The sequence below is a fragment of the Phalangium opilio genome, unplaced genomic scaffold (genome assembly GCF_054372755.1).
Source record: "Phalangium opilio isolate 3A_F unplaced genomic scaffold, DU_Popi_V2 ptg000042l_1, whole genome shotgun sequence".
Taxonomy (NCBI): domain Eukaryota; kingdom Metazoa; phylum Arthropoda; class Arachnida; order Opiliones; family Phalangiidae; genus Phalangium; species Phalangium opilio.
The window spans coordinates 2,304,946-2,324,159 of NW_028324166.1; the positions used below are offsets into that span (position 1 = coordinate 2,304,946).

Sequence of the window (19,214 nt, forward strand, 5' to 3'; positions counted from 1 at the left end):
TAAGCGAGTTGGCATTTTGCCAAATAAGTAAGTAAATATCTGAAAGAGCGTGATATTTCAAATCAATTTTAATTCAAAAGAGAAAGTCATTTGTGTTTTTTAATGATTTAATGAAAATATCCGATATGTAATGTTGTTAATTATTATAAACATACAGTCTGCTAGCATCGATGTAAAATGCGTAACTTATTTTTTTTTTTCAATCATTTGCCATGAATTGGACTATTCCTTTATGTTCATTGTCTTATAAACGTGACGTGGGGTGGCGTAGCGGTTAGCGCTTTCGCCTCGCAGCAAGAGGATCCCGGGTTCGATCCCGGACTGTGGCACCGGGTGAAAATCTGGAAACAAATCCTTCTGCGTAGAGTTTGCAAAATCTCTCTCCGCTTGGTAAAAGGAGTTTTCCTCCGCGGTCTAACCCGGTTTCTCCTTTCCATCAAAACTGCAGAGGTTAACGCTAATAGTTAGTATAGGGCGCTGTAGGTTAGCTGTGGGGGCATAGGGGCTAGCCACCACCCCTCTATGCATTGTAAAGGGACCCACCTGTAAACAAGCCACAGGCTTAGTGTGGATATCCCTTCATAGACAAAAGCTTAGATTATTATTATTATTATTATTATTAATTGAAATGATCTTTACCCATATCTTTAACACTAGAAGTTTTACGAAATTCCCCTCGGTACCCATCCCAAAACACGTTCTCCAACTTTAGCAAAGGAGCTTCGAAAAATATGTGCAGTACGAACTTACGAAGGCCAGGATATAACTAACGCATAAGGTTCCGAAGAAATTGTAGATCTAAATTCACGAAGAGATAAAGTTGATCGTGTTTATCGTATTATGTTTCAATTTACAAATGTGCTATTAGAGAGATACTAATGACCCTGTCTGGAATAAGTGTACACCAGATGCACTTCAATATGAATCAAATATATCATGCATGAGAGTTTTAGCAATGGTTGAAAACCTCACCACGACAAAAGAATGTTCACGTGACCTGTTATAGAAAATAGCCATGTGCGGGAATGAAAGTCTCCCAGAATACCTCGCGTACGCCCCTATCCTTTGATAGGTGATTGTTACGTGCTGCTGCCTAGCGCCATTTGAAAGTAGAATCTAGTTCTCGCGAATAGGCGTCTATTTTTAAGACACAGGTGGCATTGTCGACGTTTACGTTCCGTACGACCCTACCAAAACGCCGCTTGAGGATGATATGATGACTACTTTGCTGTAGCTGAGGTTGCAGAGGTTTGTTATATAGGCCAGAAATGAAGATTTCTTCTTCATCTCACATCTCTCTTTCATGGTCAAAAGAGTTTTTCAAACTCACTTCATTGATTTTCGTTGTTGATGCGTCATAGTCCTTGAAGATACAAGTCAATACAGCCTTTTAATAACGACCCATAATGATAGTTGGGAGTGCTTTAAGTGAAATTTAAAATAAAAAACAACTTAAGTTTTTGGAATTTTATTCCTAATTGTAAAAAAGATACATTGTAATCGCAACAAGAATACTAAATATCACAGATATTAATGTAATTGTTATTATTAAGAAAGTTAGTAAGAAAGTAATGTTATTCTAACAATTCAGCTTCAAACGAAAAACGCCTTCTTCTTAATGATAACTTTGTCAATCAAGACTTTTTCATAAAAATTGAAGAAAAAAATGTTTGCTATAATTATAAATGAAACACTAATTGATCTTAAACGATTTGACGACTTAGAATTAACTAACTCCTACCTGCGTATATACACCGCGGATCGAAGTGTTCACCGCAGCACAATTAGTCTTTCCATCAAACAACAATCATGTCGCTGAAGATATTGCTTTTCGCCTTTGAAGTAATTCATAAATTGGTTACATTTATATCGTCTCTACTTAAAAGTATTCCATTGCCACAAATTTGGGATTCGTACCCAACTTACGGCTTCAAATCGGTCTTCGCCTTTGGTCACGCCAGATTTCTAAAACTATTTCCACCCGTTAAAGAAATCACCTCTACAACTTGTAAGTACAACGTTTTTAGCAACGGGTATTAGTTTGACCTGTCCTTTTGAAAATATCGAAGCTTAAAAAAATATACTTTTCACGTGACTTTACAATACTTATTTACGGAATGACTGTTTAAGTTCGAACTTGGATGATGAAGGGTCAAGGGGACTGTTCTAATTTGGAGAAAGGATTATTTCTGCTAGCAAAGTCCGGCTAAAATACCTGTTAAGCAGTGTGTTTTCTTTACATATACTTTTGATAATAGGGGGTTAATTCTGGATTGCTTACACTATTGAATTGAAACATTTAAGGAAACAGGTTGACGTAGTTTACGGCCAGTCTTTAGGTGGAACCATTTAAGATCTTTCATCTTTTAGATGCTTTTGAAACCCTTATGGGAATGTCTTCGATTTTTCGACAAGAAGGACTTTTTCATTTCAATATATTTCATAAAAAACTCGTAATATTGGTTGATCCAGATTTGATTAAGGTAAGGCTTTTCGCGAGTGGGGCGACAAATTTGGGACTGACCTCGTTAACTCCCACCGAAATTGACCACTTATTTCAAGGTTGTGCTAAAAAGTAGCAAAGAAATCAACAAAGCCGAATTTTACAAGTTAATCCACATGTTTGTAGGAAATGGCTTAGTGTTTAGGTAAGCGTAAAGAAATATTATAGCAAAGTTCTTATGATCGTGCAAATTTCCAAAAAAGCAATTTAATTTAAAATCATACAAATAAACCAAAAAATAAAGTCGAGGCGTGTATTGGGGTATACTTCTCGCTCTCGCCAAGAAACACCGCTAGGGGCAGTGCGAGTTGGCTAGCCTTCCGCTTCCGCTTGTAGTGAACTCGGGTTCCCTCTGGCGTTGCTTCTTGGCATGAGGGATAATACCCTAATGGTGGCCTCGCCCCAGTGTATTGATTTTTCTGTACGTTATGTTTAAAATAATCTATTGCTGAATTTTCAGCAATGGAGAACTTTGGAGGAAACAGCGAAAATTGATGAATCCGATGTTTCATCTTGGGAGCATCAAGGAGTTCGTTCCCATGATGAACAAACACGTCAAAATGTTGATCTCTCAATTTCAGGAAGACATTTTCAAATCTGATTCCAAGATTATTGATGTATCTGATTCAATCGAGAAGTGCGCATTATACATAATCATGGGTAAATTGAGAATCATGGACATTTTTAATGCGAATTTTATGAAAATGAACCCGCACATTTTTTCTAATGGGACATTCGTTTTAATGGGATTTGTACACAAATGTTTGAGCTTTCCATAAAAATAAAGTCAAAATAATTTTTATGTTTTTATAGACGCTGTCTCTGACTTAGATTATCAAAGTAACAACAATCTTGGAGATACCTTTTTCAAAGCCGTTAAAAGGTACCAACAAGAAGACTTAATTGATTCCGCCATAAACTCAATTCCTCTAGTAGATTTAACTCGCAATCTTCAGCTTTCCTTATTCCTAAAATTAGCAAGATAACGGATTGCCAGTTTACAAACCTTGGGCACCAGTATCCTCAGCTTGGTGTAGAGTTAATACGGAATATTGATTGGTATGTGCATCCAAAGACGAAAAATGGGGCTTCAAGGTTACCAGTCCACTAAAATCCGTTCGCTTGAAGTCATATCTACCGTCTTTGTGTCCACAAACCGGATATTCCCTTATATTTTGGGCTTTAATTAAAGATCGATACGATAATTTAGAAAACAAGATAAATATTTTAGTACGCGGCAAGAAAAACAATATCATAAGAAACATCAGTTACTTAAAGGGAATTAGGGCCATTGAGTTCCAGTTTAGGTTAAATATGTTTTTAAGCGGGGAAAAGTTCCATAGTTCAAGGCCAATCAGTAACAAATCCGTTCTTAAGCGCCTAAAAATAAAAAATATCATTAATATTAGCGTAGAAGAAATCTTCAGTCACAGGTTAGTTCGACCATGGTTGATGTCGGACAACATATTCAAAATGACACCTAAGGGAAAAGAAACCGTAAATTCAGTTGAAGTATTGGACGAGGTCATAAATGTAAGTAGACACTTTTTGTATTTCGGGCTTGACACATTACGTAAAAACCACGAATTCATTCGCAGAATATGTTGATGAGAAAGAAGGCGAATATGAAAGAACCCGATGACAACGTTCGAAATGTGAACTTCGCGGATAACCTTCTACAAATGCTCGAGAAAAGCCCTGAATTGATGAGCGATAAACAACTGCGAGACGAATGCGTGACTATCATTGGAGCGGTACAAAACAATAAAGTGCGCTTTAAATGTAAAAAGGTTATACTAAAAGACTTTGGCAGGGTTTCGACTCTAGCGCTACCACTACAATATTTACCCTGTACATGCTCGGTCTTTACCCGGAGATTCAAGAAAAGGTCTACGAAGAGTTGACTTCCGTCTGTGGAACGGATGTCGAAAGAGACATCGAATACAACGACTTAAAACACTTGATGTACCTCGAAAATGTCACCAAGGTTAATTTTTGTTCTATAGCTTTCAGAAAAGTATTAGAATTTTTCCAATATTAAGTGAAAGTCTACTTAACCATTTCCAGGAATCGCTAAGGCTGTGTCCTCCAGTTCCATTGATTGCTCGAGAGCTCACAGAAGAGTTACAAATCGGTTCGTTTCCAGCTTTCTAATTTTTTTCTAACTAGAATTAACATTAATAATTCACTATTTTACCAAGTGCCCTTGGAAATTTACTAATCGAAAGTCTCCTTCACTATTTGTCCTATGTCTAAAATTTAGACTAGAGCATTTGGCTTTAATCTACCTGCATCATTTATATTTCAAAATATCTCGATAAAATAATACCATTGCAAATTTTAGGGGAGAAAATTCTCAAAAAGGGTGTGACTTGCGGCATCTTGGTACAAGGCGTTCATCACGACCCCAGACATTACCCCAATCCAGAAGTATTCGACCCCGACAGATTCAACCCGGAGAACAGCGAAGAAAGACACCCATTTGCCTACATCCCATTTGCAGCCGGTCCCCGCAATTGCATCGGTTCGTCAACACCATTGGTTCTATAATTAATAACACCATTTAATTTCAACTGTATTCCAGGACAAGCATTCGCCATGATTGAATTGAAAGTATTTTTAGCGAACTTTCTTCGCCATTTCCGAATCACTTCCCAATTGCCGAGAGACAAAGTAATTCCTGCTTTTGATATTGTCGCAAAAATTTATGAAATGCCCCTCCATTTCGAGCCCCGAAGCCAGAAGAATTAAAAATATTTAGTATTGCGTTTCACTTGTTGAACTGCCAATGGATAAACGTCTACTTTGCCGAAGTAATTAATAAAGAAAGCAAATTTTTTTGAAGATCCGCTCAAAACAAATAATTGTACATAAATAATTTTTTCTATCCTGAACGATAAAGATGTCAACTAAAATAAACGATATCGTTTCCTGATTTCTCAGAATTCTTGTATAAATAACACCACATTTTAACAATAAGGATAACGGAGCTTAGATTGTCTCAGTCCCTTAGTTATACCAAGAAGAAATAAACCATTCGACAGACATAGGCCTATACTCTTACGCAGGTGTTAGTGGAAAAGTAGGCCCCACCCCTTTCATGTCCGTCATTTCCCATTGAACTGCGTGGGTATAGGTCATACAGACGAGAATGACGTATTCAGTGTAGAGAAAAAGAACTCGAGCAAAGTAAGCAGAAAATGGAGGCTGCCCGCGGTGATGAAACGGTAAACAATTTTACTTTAATTGCCATTAACAACATAGTAAAATATTTTGAACCTAACTCGATGGATTTGGAACATGTGTCTCTACGTGAAAATCGTTCTGTAATTATTTCTAAGTCGAATCAGGTGTACTATAGTTATGAGTTCGTGAGTTCCAAAAAAACCAACCAAGGCTTAAGATAAAGGTAAAAGAGATAGAAGGTGGAAAACATAGTGTAAGATAAAATATTAAGTCCCACCTCTGTTTAAAATGAAGGGGGATTATAGAGTATCACGCGAGCACCAGAGGCTGATTTAGGCCTTCTTATAAGTATATTTCTTCTTGGTTCTACCCTCCCACAAAAGAGTTTATGAATAGACCTATTCACATTCTACTTAAATAAAATAAAATCTTGATCTATTTTATAGAATTAAAATAAAACGTATGGGATATGGTGTTAGATAAACGGTAAACTTTAATATGAATATTATAATGAGAGTAATTAAGATTCATAAAGCAGTTAAATTTAATAAATAACCGATATACAACTTTAGCGAACATGTTTTTCCTCAATTACCATCGAACTTTTCTATTTAATTGTAAATTTCAGAATTCTCTTAAGCGTTTTGTTTATGAAATAAAATACGCAATCTAAAATGGCCTTGCTCCAAGGATGGAATGATTAAAATTAATTCTTATTCTTATTACAAACAAAATAATAAGCAGGTATTAAAGAAAACTAAAAACCGACTTATAATTCTTTCCTGTTATATTTAAAGGAATAAATTATTTCTAATTTAATTTCAGTCAGGTTTTGGTAGTTTAACAGTACAAGAATGTGAGACGATTAAGCCTATTAAGAAAGTTTTTTTTTTAATTTCAAAAATCTGAAATATTTCAAAAATGGTAAATAAAATCGTGTAATGCCGAGTTGTTTTCCTTCCATTGATGTTTAGTCGGTAAGGACTAGACCGAAATGTGAAGACCCAAGGCCCAAGCCAAGATAAATACGATTGAAATTGCCGTTTTGTTTCGTGTTCTGCATGAAAAGCCTTTAACGGTTCAGAGTGAGCCGGAAGTTAAATACACGTAGTCCTTTATTAGATCCAAGAGTCATGATCAAAATTACGTCTGATCGGGCAATAACATACATTGTTTAGCTCGTATTCTATTTTAGAGTGGCTAGACGCTAGATCTGATTCAGTGTTTACCTCTCCGAGTGGTGGTGACGTCACTGACTTCATGGAGAGGTATTACACTGGACGTGTCTGTGTGTGTATTTGTGTCTGTCACCGCGTTCGCTGTTAGCAAATCGGAGCAAACGTATTCGTAGTATCCGGACCGCGTTCGCAGTTCACAGAAAGCAGTATTTGCTTCTACTCCATCATCATCGTTAGGGTTAAGATGTACGCGGTGATTGGCTAAGGTTAATAGAAACGACTAGCCTCCCAATGGCAGTGCTTTTGCTTCCATCAAAGATTCACGCAATTGCGGGTTTTCTTATTATTACTGTGAATTAATTGCCTTACATACCCTAAATTTCCAAAAAAAATTTAAAGAGGCATACGCAAGAATTCAAACGTCGGCTAAAGCTATGTTTAAAATGATTTTAGGAATAATAAATTTATTTTAATCGTCAGTAATTTATCTTAATTCTATAGTTAAGTTATTTTAAGAAACGCTAATTATTTTTATTTGTCAGAAAATCTAAACGTCACAAACGCGAAAATAATAATTTACTTCCTTTTAGCACGTTAAAAAGAATTCTCCAATCTGTAATTAAATACACATATTCGATGGTAATTCAGGAAAACTTGTTTGCTCAAGTTTTTTATCAGTTAAAAATGTAATTTAATCGGTTCAATAACGATATTTCGAGTGAATAATAAATGAATTCGACTCCATCCTGAGTATAAACACGGCTGGTCGAAGTGTTCATCGCTTCACAATTAGTCTTTCCATCAAACAGCAATCATGTCGCTGAAGACATTACTTTTCGTGTTGGAAGTGATTCATAAATTGATGTCATTTATATCGTCTCTGCTTAAAAGTATTCCATTGCCACAAATTTGGGATTCGTACCCAAATTACGGTTTCAAGTCGGTCTTCGCCTTTGGTCACGCCAGATTTCTAAAGCTTTTTCCACCCGTTAAAGAAATCGGCTCTACAACTTGTGAGTAATACACTTCTTTAAATAACAAGTTTTAAAGATAGAGTAAAAGTGAATACCCACTTTATTTAAATCAGAGTTATATCGGTTGCGACTTTTTGTTTTCATTGTAGGGTTACTAATTTTGCACAACTATTACATCGGTATATACCATGTATCGATATACTTTCAATTTATTCTTACGTAATTCTAATAATAGATTAGCTTACTACGTGTGGTCATAGCCACATCGTACCTTACTTAACAGGCGTTCAGAAAATTTGTGTAAATAGCCCTCGATGCACTTTTTGAAAGTTTAGGATTTATTTAAATAAAATGAGCAATTAAATTCATATTCTACTTTGATAACTTAAAATCTAGATTTATTTAGGTCTAAGATAATTGGGCGTCCGTAAGTTGGGAGAATCTAAAATTCGGTGAGCGATTATTTGGTGTCAATGAAACTGGCAGAGCGTAAATTGGTAGAATCGACAATTTGTTATTCAAAAAGTACATATTTCAGAAAAAACTATAAAAGTTTGGCGAAATAACCAAACCTAACCTATCTCAACAAATAGCCCCTTCCAAAATGTTTTGAAAAAATGTTCTTAGCCTGAGTCAGTTCAGTTCTTCCTACAAACAGGAAGTAGTTTCCCCGCATAGCCTAGTTCACAACCTAGATATGACGTTTTTTAGCTTCAAGTGCGCATGCGCGAAGAACTTAAACAACAAGATGCACAAGGCAGTCAAACTTTTTGGAAGGGGCTATTCTAACTTAACCTCTCTCAACTTAACCTGGCCTAACTTAATCTAACCTCACCTATCTCAACCAAACCTAACCTGACCTGTCTCAACCAAACCGAACAGAACCAAACCTGACGTTTCAGAGAAAAAATTGCTGATTTGGAAAAAAATAATTTATAATGCCGTAAACCGTTCCGAAGAAACCGAACCACTTTCGGATTTACGAGGCATTTCTCACAATTTATCATAGAGTTCATTTTTTTAACATTAACCTTAAAAAAATAATTTAGAATGAGAAGTTATTTGTAATTTTTACAAAATAAAATTTTATTCACCCAACTGACGCTCTGCCAGTTTCATTGACACCAAATAGTAGCTCACCCAATTTTAAATTCTCCCAATTTTTGAACACCCAATTTTTAACCGTCCCAATTGTGGGACACCCAATTTTCAACGCTCCAAATTGCCGGACACCCAATCTTGTCACCCAAATTTCATGCTACCATTTATTTTATATTATAAAAATGAAGCTTACCCACGGATATGGCGCTAGATAAACGGATGAATATCAATAATTAAAACGAGTCTCAAGACAGCTATTATAAAATATATTTCTTTACATGTTTTTCCTTCTAATCGCAATTGATTAAATGTTTTTGCTTTGTATAATTGTACCTGAAAATTTACGGGCACTAACCTAAAGATTTTTCATCTTTTAGATTTTTTCGAAACCCTTACGGGAATGTCTAAGATTTTTCGTCAAGAAGGACTTTTTCATTTCAATATATTTAATAAAAAATGCGTAGTATTGTATAATCCAGATTTAATTAAGGTAAGACATTTCGCGAGTGATGGGGCGACAAATTTGCTACTGATCTTGCTAACTCCCGCCGAAATTTTTCACTTCATTCAAGGTTATGCTAAAAAGTAGCAAAGAAATCAACAAAGCTGAACTTTACAAGTTAATCCAATTATTTGTAGGAAATGGCTTACTAACGAGGTAAGAGTTATGATCAAGCAAATTTAATAGACCATTTCAGAGAATACACACAGAGAAGCCAACACATATGGACGAGGCCACCATTGATGAATACTTCCCCTCTCGCCAAGAAGCACCGCTAGAGGCAGTGAGAGTTGACAAGCCTCCAGCATTTGGTGAACTCGGGCTTTTTGGCGCGAACGAGAATACTCCAATGGCGGCATTGCCCCTTTGTGTTGAGTTCTCTGTATGTAGTTTTTGAAATGGTCTATTGACGAATTTTCAGCAATGGTGACTTTTGGAAGAAACAGAGGAAATTGCTGAATCCGATGTTCCATTCTCAGAGTATCAAGGAGTTCGTTCCCATGATTAACAAACACGTCAAAATGATGATCTCTAAATTTCAAGAAGACCTTTCCAAAGCTGATTCCAAGATTATTGATGTATCTGATTCAATTGAGAAGTGCGGGTTATACGTGATCATGGGTAAATTGAGAATCATTTTATACTTTACATTGAAGCGATATATCGAAATGAAGTATGACATCAAACAGCCAATCATTAAATTACAACCTAGACATACGTAGTTTGAAGAGTGACGCGTAAACATGGACTTTATGATAGGTACTCTCATTTATTTCCCCGTTTTGCTTTGAAATATTTAGTGACCTTAATATACCAAAATAAATGCTAATAGTCATTCACGTTCCGCGAGCTTATAGGACTTTTACAATTATATATTTCTTGGTAACGATATTGATATTATTAATCTGGTTCAAAATTCCAGGACGGATAACAATAATGTAATACTTGTAAGTATGCAAGTATATTTAAAGTAAGACGTTCACTAGCCACTAATAGACCCAACCAACAAATAAACAAGATGGCTTGGTCTCGTCTCCATCTAAGGGATAGGATCTCGTGACTAAAAAAGTTGACTGTAGTACCATCTGTCGTTGAGCGACGAAAATAAATCTCTCTTTTTTTTCTCATTGGATTAGAGTCTGACTCTTGGGGTAAAACGGGTACTGCGCATGGCAAAATCAAGCCAATAAGGTTATCCCTTTCTCGCTTCAAAACCCGAGAACGAGATCTGAGCCGTTATAAAAATTCAAAAGATTTGCTGGTTGGCTCTATTAGGCTAAAGTCTATAAGTTTATGGTTTGGGTTTAGGGTAAGGTTAGGTTAGAGTTAGGATTGCGTTAGGTTAGTGTTAGTGATAGGTTAGGCATAGGCATGTGTGTTTCTTAAATAAAATTGTAAGATTTTTAATTCTGCCTCTAAAAATACATGGAAATGCTTAATGCGAATTTTATCAAAATGAAACCGCACATTTTGGAAGTATTCACTGTAATGGGACATTCTTTTTAATGAGATATGGCTTAATATAATTCTGTCCAATGGGATAGGAGACTGTTTGTACATGTACACAAATGATTGTACTTTCCTTAAAAATAAAGTCAACATTATTTTTTGTCATTATAGACGCTGTTTCTGATGAAGATTATCAAAGTAACAAATATCATGGTGATATCTTTTTCGAAGCCGTTAAAAGGTACCAACAAGACAACTTAATTCAATCCACCATAATCTCAATTCCTCTAGTAGATTTAACTGGCAATCCTCAGCTTTCCCTATTTTGAACTATTTTATCTAGTGTTCTTGCTTGAAACTACAAATTGTATACGATGGATCAATGTAAGATGATCGTCGGCCATAGCCAATAGATCCGTTTCAAAAACGGATGTCAATTTAAGAACCTTGCGCCTCGGTATCATCTGCATGAAATTAAGTTATTACGGAACATCCGGTATGAAGATTCAAAGACTTTAGATGGGGCTTCATAGTTACCACTTACCAGCAGTCCATTAAAGTCCTTTCGCTTGAAGTCATATCTAAAGTCTTTGTTCTCCACATAACGGATGTTCCCTTATATTTAACTTAAATTAAAAAAAATTAAATATTTAAGTCCTCACCAATAAAAATTATACAGGAATTAGAGACAGTGAGTTCCAATGTAACTTAAATATATTTTTAAGTGAGGAAACGTTGGACAGGTCAAGGCTTGTAGTAACTGCTCCTTCGCGTTATATCGTTCGTTAATCATATGCATGTGAAATAAAACATCGCCGCAACTAGCTTAAATATAGATTTGAGTATCAAGAGTAACTTTTAATGTTAAAAAATATAACAAGATTGCATACTGAATATTAGACTGATTGAAAAGGGGTTTTGAGAAATTTTGTGTAGCAAGATCTACTCCGAGTAACAGCTAACCAAGTAATGATAAAAAAAGATACAAAGATAATTTCCGTGTGTAGAAATTTCGTGGTAGAACTGCCCGTTTTACCCAGAAACTCCAAAAAGACTCACTTTCATTGTACTAGCCGAAGGTCAGGGTTGCAAAAACACTTCCCCTCGAGCAAAAGTACTCTCTCGCGACAAACACGCTTACAAATAAACCTAGCATGACCGACCGGTGACACCCTGCACCTGCATTGCTTGGGTGGGAGAATTTTTCTTAAACCAAGCCTTGTCCAAAAAAGTGAGGAAAAACAGATTTTTAAAGCAAAAGAAATATACCAAAATTCTAAGAAAGTTTCTACAAGGCTATTCAGAAACCAATCAGTTCTTAAGCGCCTAAAAATAAAAATATTAATTAACATTAGATGCGAAGAAAGCTTCAGTTACCGTTTACTTCGACCATGGTTGATATCGGACAAGATATTCAAAATGACAGCTAAGGGAAAAGAAACCGTAAATGCAGTAAAAAAATTAGAGGAGACCTTCCAAGTAAGTAGACACTTTTTGAAAATCAGACGTGACACATTTCGAACAACACTACGAATTCATTCGCAGACGATGTTGATGCATAAGAAGGCGAATATGAAAGAACCCGACGATAACGTTCGAAGCGTAAACTTTATGGATATCATTCTACAAATGCTCGAGAAAAACCCCGAATTAATGAGTGATAAACAACTTCGAGACGAATGCCTAACTCTCATTGGAGCGGTAATAAACAATAAAGTGCGCTTTAAATGCAAAAAGGTTATACAAAATTACTTTGGCAGGGTTTCGACTCAAGTGCTACCGCTACAACATTTACTCTGTACATGATTGGTCTTTACCCGGAAATCCAAGAAAAGGTCTACCAAGAGTTGTCTTCCGTCTGTGGAACGGACACCGAAAGAGATATTGAATACACCGATTTAAAACACTTGACCTACCTCGAGAATGTCATCAAGGTTAGTTTTTGTTCAACAGCTAAAAAACTGTATTACAAGTTGTCCAACATTAAGTAAAAGCCAACTTAACCCTTTGCAGGAATCGCTAAGGCTGTGTCCTCCAGTTCCGTTCATTGCTCGCGAGCTCACAGAAGACATACAAATAGGTTCGGTTTCAGCTTACTAGTTTCATTCTAGATTTAACAGCATTCCACCAAGACACTTGCAAATTAACTAATTAAAAGTCTCCTCCTCTATTTGTCAAACGTCTAAATTTAGAACAGAGCATTTGGGTTCAATCCACTATCATCTATATTTCAAAATAACTAGATAAAATAATACCATTGCAAATTTTAGGTGAAAACATTCTTAAAAAGAGTGCAACGTGCGTCATCTTCGTGCAAGGCGTTCATCACGACCCCAGACATTACCCAAATCCAGAAATATTCGACCCCGACAGATTCAATCCGGAGAACAGCGAAGGAAGACACCCATTTGCCTACATCCCATTTGTAGCTGGTCCCCGCAATTGCATTGGTTTGTCAACACCTTTCATTCTATAACAGGAGGGGTTACATTCGTGTTCTATAATTAATAACTTCATTTGATTTAAACTGTTTTCCAGGGCAACCATTCGCCGCGATTGAATTGAAATTATTTCTAGCGAATGTTCTTCGCCATTTCCGAATCACTTCTCAATTACCGAGAGACAAAGTAATTCCTGCTCTTGATATTGTCACAAAAATTTATGAAATGCCTCTTCATTTCGAGCCCAGAAACCAGAGGAATTGAAAATATTTTTGTTTTGTATTTCACTTGTTGAACTTACAACGGCTAAACGTCTACTTTTTGTAATTAATGACTAAAGCACGTTTCTTTGTAGACCCACTCAAAATAATTAATTGTACATATATAATTTTTATTGTCCTGAACGATAAAGATGTTAACTAAAATAAACGATGTCGTTTCCTAATTTCTCAGAATTCTAGTATAAATAACACCACATTTTAATAACAAGAACAACGGGAGCTCAGATTGTCCCTGTCCGTTAATTCAGCTACCAAGAAGAAATAAACCATATAAAGACTTAAATTCGCCAGAATTTAGTTCTACACAGGCGTGAGTGGACAAGTAAGCCCCACCCTTTCATGTCCCTAATTGTTCTTCGCTTTCCCATTGGATTCCGTGAGGATAGGTCATACAGACGCGAATGACGTATTCAGAGTAGAGAAAAGGAACTCGAGCAAAGTAAACAGAAAATGGAGGCTGCCCGCGGTGCTGAAACGGTACACAATTTTATTTTAATTGCCATTAACAACTTAGTTAGTTTTGAACCTAACTCGATGGATTTGGAATATGCGTCTTTACGTGAAAATCGTTCTGTAATCAATTCTAAGGTGAATCAAGTGTACTATACTTATGAGTTCGTGAGTTCCAGGAAACCACCCAAGGCTTAATATAAAGGTGAAAGAGATAGAAGGTGGAAAATATAGTGTAAGATAAAATATTAAGTCCCGCCTCCGTTTCCTATGAAGAGGGATTGTCAAGCACCAGAGGCGGATTTAGGCCTTCTTATAGGTATATTTCTTCTTGGTTCTACACTCTCACAAAAGAGTTTATGGAAAGACCTACTAAAATTCTACTTATATAAAATAAAATCTTAATCTATTTTATAGAAGTAAAATAAAGTGTACGGGATATGGTTTCAGATAAACGGTAAACTTTAATATGAATATTATAATGAGAGTAATTAAGATTGATAAAGCGGTTAAATTTAATAAATAATCGATATACAACTTAAGCGAACACGTTTTTCCTCAATTACCATCGAACTTTTCTATTTAATTGTAGATTTCAGAATTCTCTTAAGCGTTTTGTTTATGAAATCAAACACGCAATCAAAAATGGCCTTGCTCCAAAAATGAAATGATTAAAATTAATTCTTATTCTTATTAAAAACAAAATAATAAGCAGGTATTAAAAAAACCAAAAACCGACTTGATCAGAGCTATACTTTATTCCTGTTATATTTAAAGGAATAAATTATTTCAAATTTAATTACAATCAGGTTTTGGTAGTTTAACAGTACTAGAATGTGAGACGATTAAGCCTATTAAGTAAGTTTTTTTTTGATTTCAAAACCATAAATATTTCAAAAATGATAAATAAAATCGTGTAATGCCGAGTTATTTTCCTTCCATGGATGTTTAGTCGGTTCGGACTAGACCGAATTGTGAAGAGACCCAAGGTCCATGCCAAGATAAATACGATTGAAATTGCCGTTTTGTTTCATGTTCTGTATGAAGAGGCTTAACCGGTTCAGAGTGAGCCGGAAGTTAAATACACGTAGTCCTTTATGAGAACCAAGGGTCATGATCAAAATTACGTCTGATCGGGCAATAACTTACATTCTTTAGCTCGTATTCTATTTTAGAGTGGCTAGACGCTAGATCTGATTGTGTTTTTACCTCTCCGAGTGGCGGTGACGTCAGTGACGTCATGGAGAGGTATTACACTGGACGTGTCTGTGTGTGTGTGTGTGTTTGTGTCTGTCACCGCGTTCGCTGTTAGCAAATAGGAGCAAACGTTTTCGCAGTATCCGGACCGCGTTCGCAGTTCACAGAAAGCAATATTTGCTTCTACTCCATTATGATCGTTAGGGTTAAGATGTACGCGGTGATTGGCTAAGGTTACGAGAAACGTCTAGCCTCCCAATTTATGGGCTTCCATCAACGATTCACGCAATTGCGGGTTTTCTTATCATTACTGTGAATTAATTGCCTTACATACCCTAAATTTCCAAAAAAAATTTAAAGAGGCATACGCTAGAATTCAAACGTCGACTAAAGCTATGTTTAAAATGATTTTAGGAATAATGAATTTATTTTAATCGTCAGTAATTTATCTTAATTCTAGTTAAGTTATTTTAAGAAACGCTAATTATTTTTAAACGTCACAAACGCGAAAATAATCATTTACTTCCTTTTAGCACGTTTAAGAGAATTCTCCAATCTGTAATTAAATACACGTATATGGTAATTCAGGAAAACTTGTTTGCTAAAGTTTTTTATTAGTTAAAAATTAAATTTAACCGGTTCACTAACGACATTTCGAGTGATTAATAAATGAATTCGACTCCATCCTGACGGCTGGTCGAAGTGTTGATCGCTTCACAACTAGTCTTTCCATCAAACAATAAACAATCATGTCGCTGAAGATAATACTTTTAGCGTTTGAAGTGATTCATAAATTGGTGACATTTATATCGTCTCTGCTTAAGGGTATTCCATTACCGCCATTTTTGGATTCGTACCCAAATTACGGTTTCAAGTCCGTCTTCGCCTTTGGACACGCCAGATTTATAAAGCTCTTTCCACCCGTTAAAGAAATCACCTCTACAACTTGTGAGTACAACGGTTTCAGCCCCCATAAGTCTGCGCATTTCTAATTGAAAAATCTTTCAACTTTTAGATGCTTTGGAAACCCTTATGGGAATGTCTTCGTTATTTCGTCAAGAAGGACTTTTCCATTTCAATTTATTTCATAAAAAAGGCGTAATATTGGTTGATCCAGATTTAATTAAGGTAAGGGACCTTTCAAAGTGTGACGACAAATTTGTAACTGACCTTGCTAACTTCCGCCGAACTAACCACTTATTTCAAGGTTGTGCTAACCAGTAGCAAAGAAATCAACAAAGCCGAATTTTACAAGTTATTTCACATATTTTTTGGAAATGGGTTAGTAACGAGGTGAGCCTATTTAGGAAATTACATAAAGAGAAACCAACACACAGGGGTTTTCTTCTCCCTCTCGCCAAGAAGCACCGCTAGAGACAAAGCGAGTTGGCTAGCCTCCCGCGTTTTGTGAACTCGTGCTCCGCCCTGCATTGTTTTTTAGCGCGAGGTATATTCCCCCCCCCCAATGGCCGCCTGCCCCTGTGTGCCTGTGTTTTGTGTATGTCATTTTTGAAATGATCTATTTCCAGGGAAGGAGATCATTGGAAGAAACAAAGGAAATTGCTGAATCCGATATTTCATCTTGGGAGCATCAAGGAGTTCGTTCCCATGATGAACAAACACGTTAAAAGGATGATCTCTCAATTTCTGGAAAACATTTCCAAATCTGATTCCGATATTTTAGATATAGTGGAATCAATCGAGAAGTGCGCCTTCTACATAGTTATGGGTAAGAACCCTTTGATGCTTGATATTGAAGCGATGCGGCGAAAACCAAAGTCAACGATAATTATTTGTTTTTATAGACGCAGTTTCTGACGAAGATTATCAAAGTAACAAATTTCTTGGAGATTTCATTTTCAAAGCCATTAAAAGGTACCAAGTGGAAAATTCATTCCACCATAAACTCAATTCCTTCAGTAGATTTAACTCGCAAGCCTCAGCTTTCCCAAGTTTAAACTATTTTATGTAGTGTTCTTGCATGAAACTTTTAATGGGCGGCTGTGTCGTCTGTTTATGTAGAGTTAAGATGGAACATGCGGTATGTGGATCCAAGATAATACTATTTTAAGTGACCTTTCAATGCTCTCCAAAAACCAATCAGTTCTTAAGCGCCTAGTTACTGTGACTTAACTATATCGTCATTAACATTAGATGCGAAGAAAGCTTCGGTTACCGTTTAGTTCGGCCATGGTTTATATCGGAGAAATTATTCAAATTAACAGCCAAGGGAAAAGAAACCGTAAATACAATGAAAGTAATAGACGAAATATTCCAAGTAAAGTTGATACTGTTTGATACGATAAAGCGAAACCAATCGTGAGAAAATCACCAAACTCATTCGCAGACGGAATTAGCGAAAAAGAAGGCAAATATGAAAGAGGACAACGACACCATTCGAAATGTGAACTTCGGGGATATATTTCTACAAATGCTCGATAAAAACTCCGAACTGATGAGTGATAAACAATTACGAGACGAATGCATCACTCTCATTGGAGCGGTAATAAACAACATAATGCCGTTTAAATGTAGAAAGGCTATACTAAATGAATTTGGCAGGGTTTCGACACCATCGCTACTGCTTCAACATTTACCCTTTACATGATCGGTCTTTACCCGGAGATTCAAGAAAAGGTGTACCAAGAGTTGACTTCCGTCTGTGGAACGGACATCGAAAGAGACATTGAATACGACGACTTAAAGCACTTGACCTACCTCGAAAGAGTCACGAAGGTTAATTTTTGTTCAACAGCTAAAGCTGTATTAGAAGTTTTCCAATATTAAGTGAAAGCCAACTTAACCCTTTGCAGGAATCCCTAAGGCTGTGTCCTCCAACTCCGTTGATTGGTCGCGAACTCACTGAAGACTTACAAATCGGTTCGTTTTCAGCTTACTAATTTCTTTCTTACTAGATTAACATTAATAATTCACTATTTTGCCAAGTAGAGTAGCAAGTGAACTAATTAAATGTCTCCTTGTCTATTTGTTCTACGTCTAAAATTCAGAGGAGAGCATTTGGCTTTAACCCACTAGGACTATATATCATTGATAAAGTAATACCATTGCAAATTTTAGGCAAGAAAATTCTTAAAAAGGGTGTGACTTGCGCCATCTTGATTCAAGGCATTCATCACGACCCCCGACATTTCCCCAATCCAGAAGTATTTGACCCCGACAGATTCAACCCGGAGAACAGCGAAGGAAGACACCCATTTTGCTACATTCCATTTGCAGCCGGTCCCCGCAATTGCATCGGTTCGTCAACACTTTACTTTCTATAATTAATAACTTCATTTTATTTCAATTGTTTTCCAGGACAAGCATTCGCCACGATTGAATTGAAAGTAATTTTAGCGAACTTTCTTCGGCATTTCCGAGTCACTTCCCAATTACCGAGAGATAAGGTCATTCCTGGTTTTGATATTGTCACAAAAATTCATAAAATGCCTCTCCATTTGGAGCCCAGAAACCAGAAGAATTGAAAATATTCATGTATTGTATTTCACTTGTCGAACTTTCAATGGCTAAACGGCTTCTTTGCAGAAGTAGATCCACGCGAAAACATTAATTAATCATATATATATATATATATCTTGTTATAATATTCATGTCATGAATCGAAACACTCTGTTAGTAAGAAACATCGTACTCTTAGGTGACTAGTTAAAAAAAGGGTTTATTAGACCGTTTGGAAAAATTATATAACAAAGTTTTAATTTATTCATATTACGCCCTTGAGGCTGCTTATTAATGATCAAGTAGTCCCGAGAGAGACAGTTTTCATTTAGGCTGACTGAACTTAACCCGGTTCAAATGAATTTATAACGGTAAACAACTTAAGCGAACATGTTTTACCTGAATTAAAAGTTCAATTTATGAAATCGAGCCGGCAATTAGAAATGCATTACGAGTTAATAAGAAATTATTTCTACTCCATCCTGCGTATAAA

The 19,214-nt window shown here is 36.1% G+C and overlaps 3 protein-coding genes across 3 annotated transcripts in view; all 3 read left to right on the top strand.

Moving 5' to 3' along the window:
* The window catches only part of LOC149678270 (cytochrome P450 4V2-like), a 34,568-nt gene that overhangs the window by 9,439 nt on the left and 5,915 nt on the right, over positions 1–19,214 (top strand). The gene's annotated exons all lie outside the window — the stretch shown is intronic.
* Positions 1,810–6,800, top strand: LOC149678272 (cytochrome P450 4V2-like). The gene is made up of 14 exons (XM_089836948.1): positions 1,810–2,008; positions 2,371–2,483; positions 2,563–2,648; positions 2,964–3,163; positions 3,317–3,435; positions 3,482–3,536; positions 3,579–3,810; positions 3,913–4,036; positions 4,102–4,237; positions 4,294–4,490; positions 4,571–4,637; positions 4,848–5,027; positions 5,088–5,176; positions 6,759–6,800. The coding sequence occupies exons 1-14, from the start codon at positions 1,810–1,812 to the stop codon at positions 6,798–6,800; spliced, it is 1,839 nt and encodes a 612-aa protein (XP_089693074.1).
* On the top strand, positions 5,682–19,150 carry LOC149678273 (uncharacterized). Its single transcript, XM_089836949.1, has 23 exons — positions 5,682–7,880; positions 9,320–9,432; positions 9,515–9,600; positions 9,866–10,065; positions 11,065–11,134; positions 12,249–12,372; positions 12,439–12,594; positions 12,654–12,827; positions 12,907–12,973; positions 13,164–13,343; positions 13,432–13,596; positions 16,037–16,210; positions 16,278–16,390; positions 16,470–16,555; positions 16,792–16,991; positions 17,068–17,214; positions 17,285–17,303; positions 17,417–17,540; positions 17,610–17,765; positions 17,819–17,998; positions 18,076–18,142; positions 18,341–18,520; positions 18,581–19,150. Exons 1-23 carry the CDS (start codon positions 7,682–7,684, stop codon positions 18,745–18,747), a joined length of 3,147 nt encoding a protein of 1,048 aa, XP_089693075.1. The 5' UTR covers positions 5,682–7,681; the 3' UTR covers positions 18,748–19,150.

What these genes read in the sequence shown, in the direction of transcription:
- LOC149678272 (XM_089836948.1), top strand. Translation starts at nt 1,810, where the DNA reads ATGTCGCTGAAGATATTGCTTTTCGCCTTTGAAGTAATTCATAAATTG. An exon ending in ACCAGTATCCTCAGCTTGGT is followed by an intron (nt 3,537 to 3,578) that starts GTAGAGTTAATA and finishes GTGCATCCAAAG; the next exon opens with ACGAAAAATGGGGCTTCAAG. An exon ending in TAAACAACTGCGAGACGAAT is followed by an intron (nt 4,238 to 4,293) that starts GCGTGACTATCA and finishes AAATGTAAAAAG; the next exon opens with GTTATACTAAAAGACTTTGG.
- LOC149678273 (XM_089836949.1), top strand. Translation starts at nt 7,682, where the DNA reads ATGTCGCTGAAGACATTACTTTTCGTGTTGGAAGTGATTCATAAATTG. An exon ending in GGAAATGGCTTACTAACGAG is followed by an intron (nt 9,601 to 9,865) that starts GTAAGAGTTATG and finishes ACGAATTTTCAG; the next exon opens with CAATGGTGACTTTTGGAAGA. An exon ending in AGAAATCACCTCTACAACTT is followed by an intron (nt 16,211 to 16,277) that starts GTGAGTACAACG and finishes TTCAACTTTTAG; the next exon opens with ATGCTTTGGAAACCCTTATG.